Consider the following 24,224-nt stretch of genomic DNA (forward strand, 5'->3'; position numbering starts at 1 on the left):
ACAATTTCCGGCGATTGACGTGTTTCAATGTTGGCATGTTTCCAAAACATACGTACGTGGAGGAAATTGCAGTGGATGAAGATCGATTGAGAAAGTCCTACAAAGTACTTATTGAATTCAACATGGCGAGCTTCCCGCCAAATTATCGTAATTTGCGAGAATTTTAGATTTTCTTCTAGTTTTATAAGAAATCTGCATAATTTCTGCAAGAGTCTATCTTGAGTTGGAAGATATTTGTAGAAAATCTGCTGTTTCTACAGATTTTCTGCGCTGTAGTTTCTGCAGATTTTTGGCATTGCAGTTTTTGCAGATTTTCTGCACCGCAGTTTCTGCAGATTTTCTGCACCGCTGTTTCTGCAGATTTTCTGCAGCGCAGTTTCTGCAGATTTTCTGCACCGCAGTTTCTGCAGATTTTCTGCAGAAATTTCACTGAAATTTGCAGCATTTCTGCGGAAAATTTGTCAGTTTTCCTCTCACACTTGAACAGAATTGTTCTGCAGCTCAGGCACCTGTTCTGCGACGTACGTCGCAAATTTAGCAGTATTCTGCTTTGGGCCCCGGGACGCGGGACAATTATTCAAAATACGGGACTGTCCCTTGAAATCCGGGACGTCTGGCAACCCTGACTGCAATCGACAACATGTGTCACTACATAGTTAAAATATTGTTAGATAGGTATCGCTAAAAGCAAGGAAAATATTTCACTATTTCATTTTGCCCTGTTATTTCACTTTAGCCCACATTCATCTACATTACCTAATCAGCTACTAGATAACTTTCTTCTTTAATTTTCTGATAATTAAATACACAATTTTAGCAAAAATTAAGGACTATCATAAAATAATTTGTGGAGGGGGTATATTTCGAAAATATTGAAACACTTACATCATCTGCTAATTTTTGTAATCTTTGATGAGCTAAAGTAATATTCCAGTCATCCAAGTGTAACTAGAAATATAAGTTTTATTAGAAAAAATGTAGTTTCATTAATAAAAAAAAAACAAACTTATTCTATTTTAAATGTGAAGGTTTAATTTCTTCACTTAAAATAAACAGCATGAAGAATCTCAATAAATACTGTAATATTGATTGAAAAAAAAAAAAAACAATAAAAAATAAATACCTGTTTATTTTACTTACTTTTAACTGCATGTATATAAAAATACACCACATATTAAATAATAATAATAATAATAATAATAATAGTAATCCTAGCAATTTGTTGCATATTAGTTTTGAAGCAGAGAAATTGTCCAAAATACTTGATCAAAAGCTGCTTGATTAAAATGAGCCCCTATTCCACACTCCAGCCACAAGATTTCTTATCTACAATTGATTCAGTAATTGTAGTGAATTAATCAAAAATCTTCTTCATACCCAACTTTCAGAAAAGTCATCTACTTTATGATTCATTTTCCAGCGAATAAAATGTGACATTACATGAAAAATACCGACAGCCTGGTTATGAACATGAAAACTGAGTTTCGTGCATGTTACAGTATGAGTTCGGGGTAGTTAATAACCGAGCTGGAGATAGATGTTTCCTCATTGAAGCTGAGATTACTAACGAACTGATAGCTAAAAGAACATCTGCCTCCAGCTGGGTTACTGACTACTCCAGACTGGCAAGTCCATAATACTGGTAAAGTTACAGTACTATGGTACGATTATTACACCAATTCTGGGTGTAATAATCGTGCTGTCGGTACATTGCATTTAGTTCGGGCCTTAGTTCCAAGGTTCGTCTATATATATAGGTCAATATATATCATGATATATATCCTATATTTATTTTGAAAATATCATGATATTTTTGATATTTATTTTTCAAACTACGATATTTTCAATGCAACAAGTATATTAATCATAGTAATAATTGTTAATTATTATTAAAAATAACTTAAACCTTATGTACTATATTTTCATGATGTATTTTCATTAATATAACAAAGTAATATAATATTTATTTTTTACTTGTATTTTATATTCATAAAATTATTAGCAATGTAACAATTTTAATTCATGAAAGTGATTTATTAAATATTAAACATTGCTCAGAAAAAAAGAAAATGTCTTATGATTGTGCACCGACTAATACATATTATTTATTTCTGAATCATATAACTGTAAAAGAAACTAACAGAAGAAAAATGAGTAAAACAGCTAATGTTAAATTAAACTCCAATAAAATTGATAGAATTTTGAAATGAAATATTAGATATAAATAATGAAAGAAACCTTAATTTTAAGTCTACATGTTGTAATTATAATATAAGAAAATAAAGAATGAGAGTTGAGGATGCATTTACTTTTTTGAAGACTTACGTTTGTGCTAATTGAAAATATCAGATATATATAAAAATATCCAATACATATCAAAATATCGGATATTTTCGAAAATATCATATTTTTGAGCCCTGCTTCGTTCTAGCTTAAGGGTGACAACTTACTGCTTTTCATTTCTCATTGTTCAGTAGCCATTGCAGTTTCCAGTGCATATCAAGATAATAAGATGAAAGGGACACTAGTACACATTGAGGCAGTTATTAATGCAAGAAATTGTCAAAAACTTCTATTTATATTTTTTAAACTTAAAATCATTTCCAAAAACGTTTAAATAAGATAAATAAGAAAAGATGATACCAGAATTTTTTTTATAATCACTTCAGGAGCAGATATAGAGCACCATTTTATGGGAGGGTCATGCTGAAAAATCGCCCCCCCCCCCCTTCAAAAAAAAAAAAAAAAGAAACCAAAAAGAAAACTACGGTTTTGGGTATGAACCATTTCTGAAGCTGTTTGGTTATCAATAAAAAGTACCAAATCAGACAGGAATAAGGCACCTAAGCAAAGAAAAGAAGTAGTATTGCAAATATTTACCTTCAAAATAATTAACAAGTTGAAAAGACTACAGAAATCGTTTACATTTTATCCATAAAATGCTTGAACACAAAGGGGGAGGAATACTATTGTTAATAGTTTGGGGGTCATGACGCTCCCCCACCCCTTTATTTGCCTCCTGGTTTTCATACTAGCTGAGAGAACTGGTTATGTCTTACCAAAAAAAAAAAAAAAAAAATAACTGACCTTTTTTTTCTTTTTCCTCATTTAAAATAAATAAAGTAGAATGTAATACAAAAGCAGGTTGATAAAATCATTAAACTGAACATTACTTACTATTTCTCTGAGTTTTTCAGCATCTAGAGATTTTTCCAGCTGGTCAGAAATAAGTTTCATAGAAGAGTCGTTTAGATTACAAAAGGAAGACTGAAGTTCCACCTGAGAAAGAAATATAATTGCAATATTTTTTATACAAAACATTATTATTACTTTTTTAAAACTTAATATATATACCAGCTACAGTAAAAATTACGTTGTTTCAACAACAAATTTTCAGTTTTTTTCAGCTAAAATAAAATAATAACTATTGAAAAAAAAATTGTGAGAAATTTAGAGGTCAAAATTTGGGACATACTGTTCTGAGAACAGTACATTGCTACACGTCATGCAAGTGAAATGAGTATGTATAATTTCTTTGAGTATTAATGGCAGTTCTTCTTCAGCCCCTTTCAAATAAAGTTTGGGTATGTGATTTCAATTAAACTATATTTGTACTTATTGCTGGTGGAATTCAAGGCTGAGTTGTGATCGTAAGTTAAATATTAACAATAAAATCACGAAATTTCAATAAATATGATATACATAGAAAGCTGAATTCAAAATTTCACTGCTGTCATAGTGTGAGCTGTAAAGCTATTAATAATAACTTAAAAATCTTTTGACATTTAAATGGCAAATTTCCAGAGATATGGTTAAGGCATAGACTAATAATAAGAATAGACCGAGCTATGGCAACCCTTTTGCTGCTCATAAACCAAACCATGTGACTGGTGGATATCCTAGCAACCGTGGGCGTTGATCGTAGCAAACGATCAACGCCCGAGAGAAATAAAATAAATGGAATTGATGGAATACGGAAGAATAATATTTTATGGAGTCCGATTTGTGAATTTGTTATTCTAAGTTGTAAATATTTTGCTAATATAGTGAGTTTTTCGTTTAGATAGTATTGTGCATTTTCTTTATTCAATTTAAGATGCAAGCACCCAAAAAGAATTGGCAAATGGTAAGATTTTTACCTACAATATTAATTTAAGATACCGATTAGTACATTTTTGCGTTAACGCAAAACATTTATGCCATTATGTTCACGCCAACGCTGACGTAGCAGTTAAGAATGAAATAAAAATTACTGAAAACTGTGATCAAAAACTAATTACTAATGCATAATTAAAAGAAAAACAGTTCAATCTCTGCACCAGGAAAAAAATTATAATGAAAACACATTACATCTTAAAATACATGTCGAGTGCCAAACTATAGATAATGTTGCCATCTAGCAACCATGCCGCCAAAGTTTTCGCCAAGCCTTCCACCAGTCACATGATGTATCCATGAACCAGTTTTTTCATCAGCAAGTCTGGGAAAGCTCGGTCAACTCTTATTATTAGTCTATGGGTTAAGGTCCATAATTTATCTAGAATTATAGAAATTTTTTGATCATTCCTTTTTTTTCACATTAGATTGCAGCCCTGTATATCCCACTGTTCGAACCCAGGTGCCTCCATCTGGTGAGTAACAAGGAGTCAATATTAAATGGCAAATGACATCCACATCCGCCAATAGTGATGCCACATCAGAGAATGCTTCCCAGTTTATGGAGAATGGCACATAGTTTGCAACTGGTGAATAGCTAATCAATAGCCCTATATAAAACAATTCAAATAGTTTTCAAAATATATGTGTCTCTTAAATCAGCCCCAGTAATGAGAGGAGTTGGAAGGAAATTATAATAACAGAGGGCTTCAATAACTTATATATTGGCTCGAAGGGGTAAAATAGACATATAGTAATTTTCCTTGAATATATGCAGTAGGTTTGGTTCAAAGTGATATGAATAAAAGTTAAAAATTTTTATCTCTAAATTGCTACCCCAGTTTCACAAAGCAAAGCAAATAACTAAGTCGAAATTTGAATCAATTTGAGTATGTTCATGGCTAGCGACAAATTGAACGCTTTGAACTTTTTTTGCTTGTTTGTAAACGTTTACGGTTTACAGATCACTTTGAAACAAATCAATTTATTATTAATGTTTACTAAAATTATTAAGTGATGTCTTGAGCACCTTCTTTTATTTTTTTCTGAACTGAGAAAATGTTTCAACGCCCAAGAAGGCATGCTGGTAGTCAATGATGAATTAAATCTCAGTAAGCAAAGAAGAAAATGTTGTAGGAAACAATAGCACTTCAGAAACTTGTATTACCATGTTTGTAAACATAAAATACCTTCTCCAGAGTATTTCTGTACTTAACTATAACATTAGTAAAATTCTTTCACCAAATATTGGTGTTTCAGTAATGACTTTCTCCCTGCTAAATTTTATAATACAATATGGAACAAGTACAGGCGATACATGAGGAGAATATGATATCTGAAATTTTTGCTTTTATACAACCCTAATGTACACTGCAAATATGTTGTGAAAATTATTATTATTATTATTATTATTACAGCACAAATTTAACATAAAACATACATTTTAAAGCTTTTAAGTCTCCCCCAACCCTTTCTGCTTCCAAAAAAAAACAGTAACAACTTGTAATTGGTTAATAAAAAATCTCTAATTTTAACCAATCAAAGAAAAGTTGTTTGTCTCAACTGGTCACTTACGATTTGAATTGCATTTACTTACATAACTGAATTTGAATGCAAGATATTCAATCACCAATGGCCTGTAGATCACAGTACAGAGAGCCAATCATAATGATTTAATTATTGCAACATAAATTCAACATCAAACACATTTTTTTGCTCCAGGCTCCTCCCCATCTTACTTTCAAATAACTGTCTAACATTTTGTGAAATTAATCTATCTCTAATATTAACCACTAAAAAAAAAGTTATTTGGCATTTAAAAGTTACAAAATACAATAGCAGTGAGAGGCAAAGGCTACTAATACCTTGCACCAACGCAGAAGAGAGATTCTCCTACCATTTGTATCAGGAAATTTTTAATTTTGTCACTTACATCCCTTTGCTTCTTACCAGGGTTGGCAAAAACCCGGGGTTTTTTTAAAAAAGCCCATGGACCCAGGGTTTTTTGGGTTTTTTTTAAATAAAACCCAAAAAAACCCAACTAAAGCTGGGTTTTTTAAAAGAAATGTGGGTTTTTTTTGTCTTTTTTTAGGGAAAATGTAGGGTACTTGTAGCATATTGTAGCGTAAGTATATGGACAAAGTGCAAAAATTGTCTTAAGGTAAAAAAAGCTGGAAAACTAGTTAAAATTCAGCGTTTTCTGAAGAAGAGTATGAAAGACGACAAAACCCAAGAATGGTGAAGTTTCAGATTTTTTAGTTTCCATGGTTACCAACAGTTAAGGCAAAATTACTTCTTGAGTGATAAAATCTATTGTTCGTTTTTAATTACTACTTTTTTTTTGCATTTTACTTTATTGTATTTCATTTTTTTATGCAAAACTACTGTAGAACCTCAAGTAGTTTAAATCCCTATTTACTGAATTCCAGCTTAATTAAGACATTTCTTTGAATTTTATGTTGCCTGTTTTTCTATTTCTGTGTACAGATTAAGAAATATTAAACTTTTTTGTAAGATAATGAAAATACTGTACATCCTATTCTGTTTTCTGTCCGACCATTTGTAAAACCTGTTAATTTCTTAAAAAAATATAACTTGTTAATTCGAAATTTGTAACGTGTCGGGTTGCAGAAAATAATTCACATGAAAGCCTTTTAGCGAGAGTAGTTTCCTCCGTACAATCTACAAATATTGAGAAAACCAGACGTGACAGGACTTAGTCAAGATAATTTGAGTTATTTATTGACCAGTTAAAGATAAAAGTTAAATATATATTTTTTAAATCTTTGAAGTATTTTTAATGCCATTAAGAGTTAATACTATTAAAGTTCAAAATTCATTTTTTATGTCCATTGTCTGTGGTGAAGAACGAATAAAATAGAAGCTTAAATTGTAAAAGTATTTAAATTAATTACTTTTTTAAAAAACTTCTCAAAAAATTTTAAAAAAACCCGAAAGTGGGCTAAATAATGGGTTTTTTTAAATGGGTTTTTTCAAAAAAACCCATTGGGTCCAACCCAATTGGGTCCAATCCGGCCAACCCTGCTTCTTACTGCCTCAATTGAATTTCCCATTTGTGTCCTAAATCAGGCCAATGGGAAATAAATATAGAGACATTATTTCCATCAAACTTACAGTGGCGTTGGATACTGCAACATCGTCATTCTTCAAAACAAATGGAAGCCCCTCTTTATTACACATCAATTCTCTTAAGCCAGAGGGAGACAAAATGATACTCTAGAAATAAAGAAACAATTTTGAATTATTAGAAGAGGAAACATTTCAATCTGCTGAATTTCACTATGTGGGTTAATGTTGCCAACGAATTCAACTTTTAATGACTAAGGATGAACAATGTCAGATGATACATTTCAATATTTTTGGTATGCAAACAAAAATTCAATTGTAAAAAAGCTGTCGAAAACTTTGTACTATGGAATGAGTAAAAATGACATCAACGTGTATAAAGTACAAATAAAGTAGTAAAATGGAGTTAAAAACTCAGTAAACAGCTGTTTCAGGGCTGTCACATGCAAGCCCCTTCGTCAGTGCAAAATAGTTATTGATTTGTCGAGTATTCCCCCTTTCCCCAGTGTTTGGAAATTTCATCTTTAAAAAACTTTTTTCTGTTTGTAACGTTTTTACGCACTATAGGTGTCGTTGCTGTTCTGTGACGCATGTGTTTCCGTTTTCCATGTCTATTTACTTTGCTTCCTTCCATTTTTTGTTCATTTATCGTTCGGTCTACATTGTGTGGACTTTTCGTTCTTCTTTTCTGCCCTGATGAAGGGGCTTGCATATGACAGCCCCGAAACAGCTGTTTGCTGAGTTTTTAACTCCATTTTGCTACTTTTTTTGTACTTTATACACGTTGATGTCATTTTTACTCAAAAATTCAATTGCAGTAGCATAATGGGATAAATAAATAAATAAAAATACTCAACAAAATGCTGAAAAATATAGAAATACCTACACCTTATTCGTATCAGGTAAAATCTGAAGAAAAAAAAAACTAATTATGTTTATTTTTATTTTCAAATATTGCAAATTTGTTTTCTGCAAGTTCAGTAAATTTAGAAGGTATAAAAACATCAGATTTGGAACACTTTTTTACACCCTGCAAGAATGGTTGAACTAACAAGTTACGAAAAATGACAGTCAACTGCCATTTTAATAAAAAATAAATTAAAAAAAATCTTTGTTGTTAGTTGATGACGAATTTTTATGTGTCTGTAGTAATAAAAATGCTTAATATTTTTAAATCAGTAGCAGGAAGAAGAAAAAAAAAGGATCTAAGCCTTGAGCTTCAACCAAATTATTGCTTTAAATCTTAGGTGATCCTCTGTACCAACCACTACACATGGCTTAACATGTCAGATGGAGCCATGAAGACAGCTGTTTTTTCATCCCAAATTGCCCCTGGTCTAGCACGGTCAGAGGCATTTATTTGGAAAGAGAACTTGGAGAACTTAAACTATTTAACACGCCCCAGTCACCATTAGCGAACATGGAGAATCTTTGACTGGCTAGCATAAAAAATGGAACCCTCGAGCCACCATTGCCTCACCAATTTGGGCCACAAGGGCCAAGTGTTAATTTTAGATAGAACTATAGTGTCGATAAACATCTTATAAAAATAAATAAATAAAATAATTTCAATATTTTTAATGTATGATGAAATTTACTATTGAAAATTTATGCCATTTTATGAAATGAGTTACAGAGAATTGCTCAAAAAGCTACTAAACATATCAGCTACATTTAAACTGTTGAATAAAAAGTATTATTTTATTTTTCACTAGTTTTAGGAATTGAACTTTTTCATTTTTACTCTCAATAAACTTGTTATTTAGATAAAGATGCAAGGAAAAAAATAACTGTTGGGAATTAGAGATTGAAACTGTCAATGGAAAAAAAAAAACTCTGTTCGATACAAAGTTAAGAAGACTATTTTGCAAGACTCAAAAACATTTCTATGAAAAAATTTTGTTCTCAGTTGCAAAACTTAAGAAAGAAAATTTTCAACTATCGTAAATAAAAGCAAAGAAACATTTCTAGTATACAATCATGGAAAACATGTGTCATACAAATTTGAAAGCATCTATATCTATTTCCCAAAGAACTTTACGCAAGCATTTAATGCTAACGATTACAAAATACTCAGTGAAACATCCCTTTTTTTTGAAACATTTTCATTTTGTGTTTGAGATGGATATTACCTAATATTCAAAAAACAAATATTAGCTCTTTGTTTTAGAAAAAGTATTATTAGTAAACATTAGACACTGATTATGAAAATGCATAAAAATTATTGTAAACAGTTGAAACTGTTATCACAGCCAGATGAATTAATTCATTATGCAACACATTATGAATTTAAGCAATTTTGAGATTTTTTTTTCCCAGCTTATATATACTTAGAGGCTAGAGTTTTGCAAATGATAAGTTTTATGACTCCTTTTTTGTCACTTAAATACCACTACTACAAAATCCCCAAAAGGACATAAATACATCTGAGACCAATTATGAACAATATAACTACTTTCTAAACTTGCAAGCTGAGGTTCATGAAGGAAGTTTCAGAGATTGGGTTCCGGAACCTGGTTCATCTAAGATGCCTGATACATCCTAGATGGATTGGGGCCTACAAGCCCAGAAAAGTGTTATACAGGGTCACACTTGTCGTGTAACAAAAAATCCGTGAATTTTCTAGGTTTTCAAGATCGTTTTTTTAAGAATACAAATACAAAAGTGACGACCAGCAACAGGCTCTGGACCCAACTAGACTGGTCCTAGTCAATTTACAATCCCCAGTGAAGATCAATGGCCCTCTTAAAACTATCTACTCCCTTGCTCATTACCACCTCTTCCGGTAAGCTGTTCCGAGGTTCCACTACCCTGCTAAAATAATATCTTTTCCTAATATCCGTGTTAGCCTGAGATTTAAATAGCTTAAAACAATGACCCCTTGTCCTGTTTTCAGTGCTAAACTTCAGCCCCGTAACATCTTTCATTTTAATAAACTTAAACAACTGAATCATGTCCCCTCGGTCTCTTAAATTAAGCTACAATAAAAAAACTTTCTTATGGAATAAAAATTGTCTAAAGTAGTAAAAGCAAATACCCAGAACTTTTCCCCTTAATTTTTTTTTAACAAAAAAAAAAGAAAATAATAATAATTATTATAATAATAATGATAATAATAAATATATTTTTTTTTTCTAAATTTCTCTCTTTCAAAATTTTAAGTTTTTTTCTAAGTTTTTGAATATTCGAAATCTTACTTTTAACTCTTCAGCAACTGCATTCATGTCTTCATTGCTGAAGCTCGCATTGGACTGAGAGTTGAAGATCTTTTCCACCAGGCTCCACACCACTTTGAACCTGGTTCTGTGCTTTTCCAGATATCTGATCAAATCATACAGGTGCTCCAGAGAGGGCTGGGAAGAAGCCACGGAGTTGTACGAATTGGATACGATGAAAAGTGGCTGGTCCCTCTCGTTGCTCCAATTTACCGGAGCATAAGACTCCACCTCGTTTTCTTGGCTCCACCCCGACTGTGGAAACTTTCCGAAAAGAAATGTGTACAGCTGTAAAAGGAGAGTTTGCCATTGAAATTAACACACAGATTGAGGGGGGAAAATACAATTCATTTATAAACTCTGAGCAAATTAGTATATGCAGTGGCGTAGCTAGACCCGACTTTCGGGGGGGGGGGGGGGGGTTACTTCTTTTATATATATATATATATATATATATATATATATATATATATATATATATATATATATGTATATATATATATACATACATACATACATATATATATATATATATATATATATATATATATATATATATATATATATATATATATATATATATATATATATATATATATATATATGGAATTTTTTTCTTTCTCTTCTCTCTTCTTTTTCTCTTTTTTTTTTGAGACTAACGTTTCGGGGGGGGGGGGGGTTGTCCCCAAAACCCCCCCTTAGCTACGCCCCTGAGTATATGTTAGTATTTTTAAATACAGTCGAGTCCCGACTTACGCGAGGGATGCGTTCCAAGACCCTTCGCGTAAGTTGAAATTTCGCGTTGTGGAAAAGGGTATGTGTAAAAACTTTTATAAACATACCCATACGATTAAAGACACTTGTAAACACCACCTCAAACTGTTAAAGACCATTTCTTAACTATACATTACTGTTTCTTAAATAAAAAATCGAATTTTTATTTATTGTATTAAAAAAAAAACCGTTTTATTTAACATAAAAAACTGCTACGATGCACAAAATCAATGGAAGAGGAAGACGTAAAATAAACCACTACGGTACGTACATTATGTAGTAAGAAAAACAAATGCACTATAGTTGTTGAAACTTTCTCTTTTTCCTTCTATCTTCACAAACTTTAAACGAAACAGCGCTCTTAGGTGTCATTATATTTCATCAACTTTCCCATATAGAATGAGAAAAATAAATGGAAAATGAGGAGTAGTTATTTGCATAAGCGATGTTTAGAATTGTACGGTGTGGAACTTCCGCTCTCAGTTATTCCGAAGGGATGAAGGTCTATTCACGAAAAAAACCGCGATTCCCTTCGGAAAATTTTCGTGTTGCGGGTGAAGAATTCGCGTTAGGAATAAAATTATTTACCGGGGAAAAAATCGCGTTATAGCCATTTCGCGTGAGTCGGATCGCGTTGTAGTCTGAGTCGACTGTAACATAATGAATCTTTAACTAGCTGATGTGTGCATCACATGACTTCCTTTTACTCCAATTTAATGCCATTTCCTCATTATTGGCATTTTTAATGTGATTCAATAGTTTACTCTCTAAATATCACCAACAGTGGCCAAATTGAAACCAGATTTTAAAAAAAAAAAAAAACCCGCCAAATTTGTTGCCAAGTTGGCGATCAAAATACTGGCGATATATCGCCAAGTGTCCGCCAAATTATAACACCACTTGAGTTTACATCGAAATTACCAATGATTTCCCCCCAAAAAGGGGCAAAAGACCCCTTTAGAAACACCTGAATGCAACGAAAGGGGAGGTGCACAACTAGACCCCACTAGGAGTCTATGTACCAAATTTCAACTTTCTAGGACACCGTTCTTGAGTTATGCGACATACATACAGACGTCACGAAAAAATTCGTTGTAATTAACTCGGAAATGTCAAAATGGATATTTTGTGTGTCTATACGTTCTTAGGCACTTATCCACGTGTGGTCAAGTCAAAAAAAAAACTCAACATTCATTCGGGGTGAAAAAATTTCCACACCTTGGGACCATAGGTTTAGCGGAATTTAGGATTTTGGGGCAATGAAATCATCATTTTCCGAGTAATTAAAGCAATATATTAATGCAAATAAATTAATTAATACATAAAATAGCAATTTTTTGCCTCCATATGATGATTAAACTTGTCAAAAAATACTGAATGTTAAAAATGTACGTAACGAAACAATAAAATGAAAGCTGAAAAAATATTTATAAAATTTTACGTAGATCGCATCCACTGTATACAGTTTCAAAACTTGAATGTGTGCTAAGTTCTTATTTCGGCGCTCTACTGCAATACATGATATAAATTAACACAATGCCCTAAGCAAATTTTTCCCATTGTTGTGCTACATCAATAAAAATTTACTCAGAGCACATAAAAAACCCCTCCTATCACAATTAGTTAAACTTACATTAATTACCTCAGAACTACTTAATACTTTCATGCAAACATCAAACATATTTCTGATCAAAGTACACATATTTGTTACCTTTTCAGGATCTAAAGAAGAGTTTAGGAAGACCTCTAGATCATCTTGGGGAAGAGACAGATTGGAAACCAATATGTGAATAAATTCAGATTTATTTGATATCAACTCTCCAATAGGGGTATCTAAGAGCAAAATGGAATACATCGGTAAGTGTTGAACAAGCACAAGAGTTTATAAGAAATCTTAAAATATGCATAAAACTAATTTTTCAAAAGAAAAAAAAAGTGCAAGAAGTCTTATTTTGCACTAAAAAATTATGCAATATTCAGGAATATATTTTTTAAATAAAATTACTGATGTAGAACATTTCATAAGTTATACATAAATGTTTGTTAACCCTTAACTGCCCACCATGACTCTGAGGTCACATCAAATTTTTCTAGGAGCATTATTCCCAGTAACAGAGCCAAACTTATTTTGAAAATATATATTAAAAAAAAAGAAAAGAAAAAATTGTATGCATTAAATACATTATTTATTTTACACTCTGTGCATATAAATATTTTTTCTATAGGAAATAATAGTTTGGAAAAAAAAAACTGTTGGAAAAAGGAAAACAAATGTTGTTACCAAACAGTTGCAAATATCCATCATCATTCTGTTAGTTTCTCACTGATGGGAGAGATTTAGAGTTACAACGTTGATTAGAATACCTTCTATGACGTTATTTTTGTGTTTAAGTTTATAAAAAGGGAAAAGATCAGAAAAAGTTAGAATTTTTTTAAATGGTTAAAGGTCTGAAATTTTCTCAAAAGATTAAAAAGCAAATCTGATATTCAAACAACTGTTTGAAAAATCTTCTCCTGGATTGAAGACAGCAAAACAGCATATAACAGACAAAAATGTAGCAAAATATTTTTAATTAGGTTAACCAAGACTTTTAAAATAAGAAAAACATTTTCAACTTTTGATTGATTTACACAGTTAAGCAACTAAAATAATTTTAAAATATCTTGTGCGACACATAAGGTTACTGGAATATTTTGAAAGAAAAAAAGAGAAAAAAAAACCCCTTCAGATATATTCTAAAATAAAGGGGCCACATGAAACGAAACAACATAAAAAAAAAATAACAAAATGATGAAATCAGAAAACCACTACAGGATGCAGCAATCAAAAAAGAAATGTCAAAAATATTTGAAAAGAGATTGGGAAAAAATTAAAATTGCTAGTAAAAAGTACATTTTTTTTGGTATTGTATTTACTTATACATTAGGCGCCGTTTAATGAGACGAATACAATTTGATAACAATAACCGACTGATAACAATAACCGAAAAGAATCCAGGAGACACAAAATAATGATTTTTTTTTCCAATTAAGGTGCATTTATTTTGGCAACCTCAAATTAAAATCACAGTGACTCAACTGAACGCACTTTCAAATTATAAATTATTAAATTAACAGAATGGAAATATCTGAATTATAAAAAGTTAAAGCTAAATGATGCAATTTTTAATCACATAGTAATAGGTCAAGTAAAATATGACCGTTTTCCCTGACATTCGTAAACCAGTTTCAAAGCACATTCAGCTTTTCTATCTTTTCCAGCATGGTTTTGCTTGTTGTTTAAATTTTAATTTATCTTCTCTTTGTTTTCAATCTCGACACAATTCTTTAGTTGTTTACAAAGCAATGGCAGCAATGGAGGTCCTACATCAATGCCAAGTCCAGCGACTGAATTTTTTTTAGTTGCAAAAGAAAGTTTTCTTAGGGGGAGTCTGAGGTCACTGGGGGGCGAACTTTCTAAAGCTTCATTGCTAGAAAAATTTTGAACTGCTATTGAAAACCACAAAATGCACAACAGAAAGTTAGTTTCGTCAGGGTTTGCCTATGTATTTCTGTTAGTTGAGGAACAAAAATGGGGAAAAAATTGAAAGTTTATGAAAAAGTGATAACAATAAACGAGGAAGCTGATTACAATATCCGACCTTTTTAACTTGTGTTAGCATACAAGTGTTCCGGGACTTCGTGATTCTGATAACATTAAGCGAATGATAACATTAACCGTGATCACATTAAGCGGCGCCTACTGTATTTTCTTTGAAAGCGTAGAAACCCTGTTTTGTTTTATAAGTCTCGAACAGCAATATAATGTAGTCAAACAGCATGAAATGCCTTTAAAAAGTCCATTTTCAATCAATTTTGGACGTATTGACAGTTTAAGGTATTTTTTTTTCCATAATTACAACAATGACTACACTGCATATCATAAACTTTAATTATTTGGGGAGCAGGATTTGAAAAAATTAACTACCCATTTTTGAACAGAAATTTTAACATGTGAGAGTGTTGTGAAGGTTTATAACAACACGCTAATTTTGTATAAGAATTTGACTCCATTATTTATAAAAATCGACAAAACTTTATTTACATCACATATACTTCAAGAAGTCGTCATTTGTATTTTCTCAAGGCCAAATTCGTGGAACACGAATAATTTTGACTTCACATGTTTCACTTCACATGTTTCAGACTAAACAAAATTGAAACTTAATGAAACTGTATTGAAAAGTTGAAACTAGCAAACACATTAACAACATTTTTGATGGTATTACAAGTGGTGGGTTTGAAACTGTTCTACCATAGATAACGGTACACCAAAAAGGTGGGATACATCACTTCTCAAATGTGTGTGTGTGTTTTTTTTTTTTTTTTTTTTTTTTTTGTAGAAAGCATAATTTTCTATTTTTTATCAAACTTTATGAGTACAGATTTGATTTTTAAGATTTATTTCCCACAACTTAAAAAGAAACCAACAGTTCACAACTTTGCTGTTTTGAAGGGGAAAAAAACAAACAATATTTTATATATTTTTGAACTCATTGTGCTTTAATGTATAGCTCAAAATGAAGGTTTATTGGTTTAGTTGGTTACAGAAATTACGCTAATAATGCAAAGATTGTGAGTTCAAAAATCCGCGTGGGTCAACAAAAAAAAACTTTGTAATGCCTTATTGTCTTCAACAGGATTCTGATCCAAATTTTCATGAATATGAAACTCATTGCAGGTTTTTCAACTGCAGTTCTAATGCTGTTAAAATGGGGAAACAAAACAGTAATTTTAATGCAGTAAATTGCAGTATACCTTATAAAAAAATTTTAAACAAAATAGAGGCATTGATTTCAATTCATTTTGATACTTTATTGTGCATCTCATCCCGAGAACAGCTGGTAAGAGTGTCGGACTTATAACAAGAAAGTCGTGGGATTGATCTTCTCCAGAGTCAGAAGAAGGTAGCCTTAATGATTAATTTTCTTCAGCTGAATCCTTCAAAAATAATCAAATAAGTCATATTTTAGACATTATTCGAAAACTTGTACTTAAAAAATTATTTTTGAACTCCAGCTGTCAAGTGCGAATAGGTTAGGTAGTACTTATTTTTCCACCATGTTGAAACAGTTATTTGGTTACTGAAAATCATAAAAGTCATGTAATATAAATTAGCAGCAAAATTAAACTGGCAAAAGTAAAATTATAATTAAAGTAACATCAACAATAACTAGAGAAAAGAAAAATATACCAGCTGCTCGTCTAAAACTATCATGAACGGCAACAGGATCTTCAATGATAGATTTATAAATGTCTGGAATTTCGTCCATGTCGCTAGGCGTGAAATCAGGTTGAAAAAAATTATTTTTCTGTGAGACATTATTTAACTTCCCGAGAAATTCAGTAACACTGCAAAGAAAGAGAATTTTTTTTAGTTAAATATTTAAAAATGCAGATAAAATTAAAAAACAAAATGAGACAAAAAAATCTATAAAGATTAAAATAACCTTGGTTGAAACAAATTTATGATATTGATACTGTCATGAGCAGATAAAACGGTATTACCTACAGAAATGAGTTTTTGGGGATACTTAAATTCCCTACAATCACTAGTAAAATGTAAGTAAATGTATTCCTGTACTGGAACTGATTGTCTAAGAGGATTCCCCTCCCCCCTTTTTGTTGCTTTTATTAGTGTTTATAGCAAGTACAATTTATTTTACATTTCAACGATTTTAATTTTCATATATTGTTCTTTTGCAAGATGGTAGACTACTAAAAAATCCAGTAAATGAAAGAGTTCTGTAAAAATAAATTTATTTTGCATAAAAGAATAAACTTATAATTATTGAAGTTGAGCAACATAGAGTATGACTATGAATTTATTGTTTTGCTCTTCATATTAGTTTCTCCCAGCATTTTCTTTGCTTTCCTGCGAACCCCTGGTAGCGGGAAGCTTCCCGTTTCTTTCAACAACATGCTTAAGGGTTTAAGCACTGATCAAAAGGGAACAATGATCAATGGAGGCAATGAGAAGCAAGGGGACGTAGGTGGCAAAATTTAAAAAATGGAAATAACCAGTACCAATAGTATGGCAACCTCTCCCGTCTTTGGGCAAGAGCAGGGGTGCTCATCCCCCCCCCCCAAGTTCAATGGCGCAATTTCACCCCCAAAATTTCTCCCCACTCTTGCTTTTTTTTTTTAGCTCTTTTTTAATTTTATTTACTTTTTTTTAGAAATATTAATTATTTATTTTTTATTTTTTTAGTTCTCTTTTTTTTATTTCATTTACTTTTTTAAAAATTTATTTATTTATTTATTTATTATTATTATTATTACTACTACTATTGTTATTATTATTTTATTAGAAAAGTTCAGTGTTATGCCAATGAGAGATACACGAATTAAATAAATAAATGAAATGAAATATAAACAATATACAATAAAATAAAATGAATGATTTAAATAAAAAATAAATCAATAAATAAATTTAAAAAATCCCCCCCCCCTGAAAAATTTTTTTTGCTGGCTAAACATGCGCCATAATCCCGCCTTGTGGGCACTCCTGGGCAAGAGACAGTACTAGTAGTCCTGCTAGGTGCTGCTGTACAGCATGATTTAGAAAAAATGAAATCCTACCTAGAACGTCATCTTTATATGCATTTTACTCAAAACTTGAAAATGTCCACTTGCATCCCTTTGCATTCTCCCTACCTTAATTATAGTTGAAAAGATGTAGAAGAAAATGGCGATTTCTTTAAAATAGCACTCACCTACTGTTAGGAAAATGTGCGAAGCCATCATCGGATCTCACTCCGTTGTCGCAAAATGCTTGCATGACGGCAATGACTCCAGCAGATGGAAGTGGGTAGGCAGAAAATTTGACTAAGAATACCATGAAATTTTTAGTGTTTATGCATTCAAAGCATAATAATAGTTACAACCATAGACTAATAATAAGAATAGACCGAGCTATGGCAACCCTTTTGCTGCTCATAAACCAAACCATGTGACTGGTGGATATCCTAGCAACAGCGGGCGTTGATCGTAGCAGACGATCAACGCGAGCGAGAATTAAAATAAATAGAATTGATGGAACACGGAAGAATTATATTTTATGCAGTCCGATTTGTAAATTTGTTATTCTAAGTTGTAAATATTTTGTTAATATAGTGACTTTTTCGTTTAGATAGTATTGTGCATTTTCTTTAGTCCATTTCAATAACTCTCTAAGCAATTAAAGATGCAAGCGCACAAATAGAATCGGCAAACGGTAAGATTTTTACCTACAATTTCAATTTAAGATACCGATTAGTACATTTTTGCGTTAATGCAAAACGTTTACGCCAACGCTGACGTAGCAGTTTCGAATGAAATAAAAGTTACTAAAAACTGATACTAATGTCAAAATAATGCATAACTATGAGAAAAACAGTTCAATCTCTGCACCTGGAAAAAAACTTATAATAAAAACACATTCCGTCTTAAAATACATGTTGAGTGCCAAACTATAGATAATATTGCCATCTACCAACCTTGCTGCCAAAGTTTTCGCCAAGCCTCCCACCAGTCACATGATTTACCCATGAACCAATTTTTTCATCGGAAAGTCTGAGAAAGCTCGGTCTACTCTTATTATTAGTCTATGGTTACAACTATGCATTTTATAATTTTACAGCTTGAATGACTTAATAAGTTTCAGTTCAGTCTTAGGTAGACTTGACAGACTCTGACCAGGACAGTCCCGGTTTTCAAAGAAAAATTGGCGTTTACTTCACGTCCCGGAAAAAGATAAATTTGATTACAAATGACCAAAAAGGTCTAAAAATAATTTTCTGTGAAGGATTATTTAGGATAATTACTTTATGATTCATAAAATGAATCCCGGATTAGCTTAAGAGGATTTTTACAACTAGATTAGAACTAAAACAGACAGTCTAAAAAAGTACTATAAAATGAAAAGTTTACCTAAATATCGGTTAATATATTCTGATTTAAGTTCAGAATATATTAGTAACCATTCATAGCGTTGAAAACAAACTGCCCTATAAAACGCTAAAAGGATCAGCCAGGGGTGTGTACCCCTTTGAATACTAGTGTCGCGGGGGGGGGGGGGCATTGCATTGAACATTTCAGAAATCTGGCAAGCCTAGTCATAGGTAAGGGCAGAAATTAAGAATAATAAGTCCACTTGTAAAATGGACCAGTAACTAAAATATTTCACTGGTCCAGTGGTGCAGCGGGGGAGGGGAACACTCCCCAGAGCCATTGGTTTTAACATAAATGCAAATTCTAATACAGTAGTTTACGCAGATAAAAGGGTTGTTTTGATCAATAAAAAAAAAAACTAAGTTTATAATTAATTTGAATTCTTAAATTTTGAATTCAAATTATGTTTTTCGCAATCACGAGTTGCGTAGACCTGTGTGTATGCACGTTGGCGTGTGTGTATGTGTATGAGCGTGCGTGTGTGTAGGACATGGACGCCACCAACCAGGAGAAGAGGCTACTAGGAGGACGGTGGGGTTGAAAAAGGAACCAAACATCAAGGACGGTCAAGTGAAAACAATTAGCAATCGTGATTGCTCAACAAAAAAAAAATTTATTTGAATTTTGACATCTTGAATTCAAATTATGTTTTTCGCAATCACGAGTGTGTGTATGTAGGCATGTGCAGGGGCGTAGCTAAAAGGGGGGGTTTGGGGACAAACCCCCCCCCCCCCCCCGAAAAGTTAGTCTCAAAAAAAAAGAGAAAAGAGAAAGAAAAAAAAAAGAAGAAAAGGAAAAAATTCCAAGCGATTATACACACACACACACACACACATATATATATATATATATATATATATATATATATATATATATATATATATATATATATATATATATGTATATATATATATTATATATATATATGCTATATATATATATATATATATAAGAAGTAAACCCCCCCCCCCCCCGAAAGTCGGGTCTAGCTACGCCACTGGGCATGTGTGTATGTGTGTGTATGTATGCGTGTGTGTTTGTGTGTGTATGTGTGTGTAGTGTATATGTGTGTAGGTGTATGTGTGTATATGTTTGTGTGTATGTGCGTGTGTGTGTGTGTAGTTGTGTATGTATGCGCGTGTGTGTAGGACATGGATGCAACCTGGAGAGGGCTTTCGCTATAGGAGCAGCATCGTGAGGAGCCCGCCGGTCCACGGTGATGGTGCAGAGGGTGGCGGTGGGAAAAATCAAAGGAACGTCAAAACAGTCAAATGAAAGCAATAAGCAATCGTGATTGCTCAAAAAAAAAACCTTCAGAAGGTATTTTTGATCCAAAAAAAAAAAACACCCTCCAGAAGGTATTTTAAAAGGCATTTTTGAACGAAAAATCCTCTCCAGAGATAACTTACGATATTTAAATGAAAAGCCGAAAGGCTAAGTTCCGTAAGTCAGTCAACAATATTACTTGCTTATACAAGCAGAGATAATACCACACAGTGGAAGATGCAGAATTAATGTCAATGTGAAGAAATGAACATTGGAAACTTTAGTGATCACATTTTTTTCAAAAAGGGGCAGGGTAAATTTCTCAGAGAGGGCATTTTCGATTTAAAAAGGGGCACTTTTTAGGAAGTAAAAAGGCACTCGGGGATGACCCAGTAGGAAGTCAACACAAGGGGTGCCCCCCCCCCAAGAGCAAGGATGCATACCCCTCCAAAATCAGGAAGACCCCCCCCCCCCCGCTCGGCCAAAAAAGAAGAACGTGAGCTTCTAAAAATTTTTGATTCAGCAAATTTGTTGACAATAATGCAACATACTTTTTTTTTCTTTTTAAACAACACTTAATGACCCCCTATTAGATCTAGGTATGAGTGCATGGTCGTATTTAATAATTGGGTCAAATTTAAGTTGAGTAAATTGCGAATTTCTTCTTCCTAAACAATCGGGTTTGGAGTGATCCTGAAGACACTTTTGTGACATATTAAACCATGTACTAACTATGTGTATTACAGTCATGAAATTAAAAAGAAGAAACTCACAGGAATATACTCATAATTTTCAAATTTAGATTAAAATTATATATCTAGTGATCTGGTCTAATCAAATTGTCTTGGAAAATATTGATAGCTGATTCCCTTATGCATCACATCAATAGGAACATCACTTAAGTTTTATGAAAGTTGTTTTATAGATGTGGTACATCCATCAATAATTCATTTTTATGACACTAAGTAACTCTCAAGATGTAAGCAGAGATTGTTACATTTTCTTTAAAAGGACGTTCTGGGCAATTCTATGGTGTCGGACGTAAAAAATGAAGAAAAATTTCTCAGTTTTAATTCTATTTACCAAATATAAACTGTTCCAAAATAAACAAATTTATTTACAAGATACTTACTACATCCCCCGTTTTCCAAATCGTCCCCCCCCCAGCAAGGGCTCACCCCTCCCTAATTATCGCAAAGACCTTCCACTCAAAATAGACAGTCCCCCCCCCCCCCCAAAAAAAAAGAAAAATGCCCTCAAACAACCCCACTTAAAAAATTTCAATGGCGTGGCTCAATCTGCGCTATGAACCCCCCCCCCAGGGGGCACCCTGCTAAAGTTCACCTTTTATTACTGTGCTTTATACAAATAGCCAATCAATAAAAGAAACAAAAATAAATATGCGAAAAATATTTTCGTATTTTAGTTCAATATGCATAGTATTGTACACTAAAGTGCGAAAATAAAAAGTTTCGTAAACCCAAAGCGGAGATTAAAAGATGGCTATACGATTACACTAACATGGTAATGTTAAGCATGACATGCGACACATGCAGCATTAAGGAATTATGCACTATTACCGTGTTTTCAGAAAGTTATTGCTGAATGTTAACGGTTTTGAACAAATGAATGAAAATAATTGAGGTCTTCATGCTTTGGTTTACATCATGATATCATTGCAAACTGAAATATAAATTTTGTTCACAGTGAATGCTTTTGCTAAGAGATTTTTTAAGACAGCTGTTTCAAAAACATTTTGGGAGTATCTCCAACAGCCCCAGTGGCAGAAAGTTTTGTAGCTGTCTGCGAAAAGCTTTCATCGACAACTACATAATCTGTCTGCAAAAATCGTGCATAGTTCAACAACTCTTTGGGTCAATACCTTTCAGAAAAACTAGCTTCCATAAATGTATCACGAAAATTGCCTCCCGCCTCTGTATTGTTGTATCGCAACCTCCTCCTCTTCCCCACCACCATTTTTGAGACTGGCGACATCCAATTCTTTCTCTTTGGGCCAATGACTTTCAGAAAAACTTAACTCCCATAATTGCATCACAAAAATCGCCCCCACTCCTCCCTGCATAATTGCATCACACCCCCCCCCCCATGCCCTCCTGCACCATTTTTAAGACTGGTAACATCCAAATTCTTTCTCCTTGGGCCAATATCTTTCAGAAAAAAATAACTCCCATAATTGTACAACAAATATCCCCCCTCTCCCATTATTGTATTACAAATCCCCCACTCCCCCCTGGATCACTTTTGAGACTGGCAACTTCCGAATTCTTTCTCTTTGGGCCAATACCATCTAGAAAAACTAATTCTCATAATTGTATCACAAAATTGCATCCACTCCTCCTTGCATATTTGTATCCCAAAAATCCCCCCCCCGCCCCATTTTCGATACTAACAATCTCCCAAATTCTTCCACTTTGGGCTAATAACCTTTCAGGACAACTAAGTCGCACAATTGTATCAGAAAAAAAAAAGGCTGTATTCAGCTTTATTAAAAAAAAAAAAAAAAAAAAAAAAAAAAAAAAAAAGCGGGAACGGTTGGACTTAACACCTTTTCCTACGCTCATCAAAGATCTTCGCAATTAGCATTTCGATTATTGTTCGGGAGACTGTCTCCGTAGCCCAAAAATAGCGTTTTATTAGGACTTCAGCTTGGATAAGGGAAAACCCCATCACCAGATTCCACGAAGATGACGTCATGCGTACACTCAGTTGCCGATGAACTTCGGCGTGCGCATAAAGATTGCAGAAAAATAAAAAGGAGAGAGAGAGAAAAAAGATAGTCACATGTGATTAAGAAATAGGGAAAAGATCGAAAATACACGAAATTTTCAAATAGAGACATAAAGAGACTAATTTTGAAAAAAAGCGATAGTATAAAGAGCTTCCCCGTGGCTTACAGCGCTGTGCTAGAATTATGCATTTGTAATTAAAAATGAAAGTGAAATAAAGCAGCGTAAATAAATAAATCAAATGGTTATAGAAGGGGTGCTGAAACTTACATTTTCAAGAGAGGGTGGGGATTCTAATTTAACCGAATGAAATTTCTTGAACGATGCACTTATACCATACTTACATTATACTTAATTAGAAGAAAATCATCCAAAAAAGAAAAAGAAAAATCAAATGTTACGATTTAGATTTGATGAATAAGGACCTTTTGGGGAGATCTTGGCGATCTCCCATCACTGATTCACGCCCTTTATTCACGACATGAATGATATTACGATATAAATGCGAATGGTTGCAAATATTTCATTTAATAAATATTTTCCTGAAAACGATTGTGGGGAAAGAAACATTGCAATATTATAAAGCAATAAATTTAAAAAAAAATCGCCGCGATGTACCCTTTTAATGAGAAATATAAAATACACACTTATTAAGTCAATTTTACTTTTGTTAAACATATGAATTCCTCAACAGTATTATTTTTCGATCGATCTGTAGTTTTGAAATTAAAAAAGTGGAGGGGTAAGGAGTTTTGAGAAGTGAGATTGAGTTGTCCCGATGTGCGAACCGCTTGTAGCTCCTCCTAAATTAAACCCCGGCTACGCCATTGGTCAACGCCTAAGGAAAAGCAACTGAATACAGAGTGCTAAAATACTGCACGCGTTTTTACCACATGCAATCAAAAGCACGTGTTCAAAGATTGCTGCGCACTAAGTATCTAGTAAATGAAACTCATCCTTTAAAAATTAAATTTAACTCTGAATTCTCGATAAATACCTTTAATTTTGT

At 32.7% G+C, this 24,224-nt stretch overlaps 1 protein-coding gene across 1 annotated transcript in view; it reads right to left on the reverse strand.

Moving 5' to 3' along the window:
- The window catches only part of LOC129232628 (ATP-binding cassette sub-family A member 2-like), a 209,429-nt gene that overhangs the window by 180,033 nt on the left and 5,172 nt on the right, over positions 1-24,224 (reverse strand). The window contains exons 3-5 of the mRNA XM_054866761.1: positions 17,987-18,098; positions 16,465-16,622; positions 12,943-13,064 (exon numbers count right to left, since the gene is read on the reverse strand). Of these exons, the coding sequence (XP_054722736.1) occupies positions 12,943-13,064; positions 16,465-16,622; positions 17,987-18,098 (392 nt within the window). The remainder of the gene's footprint in view (positions 1-12,942; positions 13,065-16,464; positions 16,623-17,986; positions 18,099-24,224) is intronic.

The sequence above is a fragment of the Uloborus diversus genome, unplaced genomic scaffold (genome assembly GCF_026930045.1).
Source record: "Uloborus diversus isolate 005 unplaced genomic scaffold, Udiv.v.3.1 scaffold_13, whole genome shotgun sequence".
In the NCBI taxonomy this organism is placed as follows: domain Eukaryota; kingdom Metazoa; phylum Arthropoda; class Arachnida; order Araneae; family Uloboridae; genus Uloborus; species Uloborus diversus.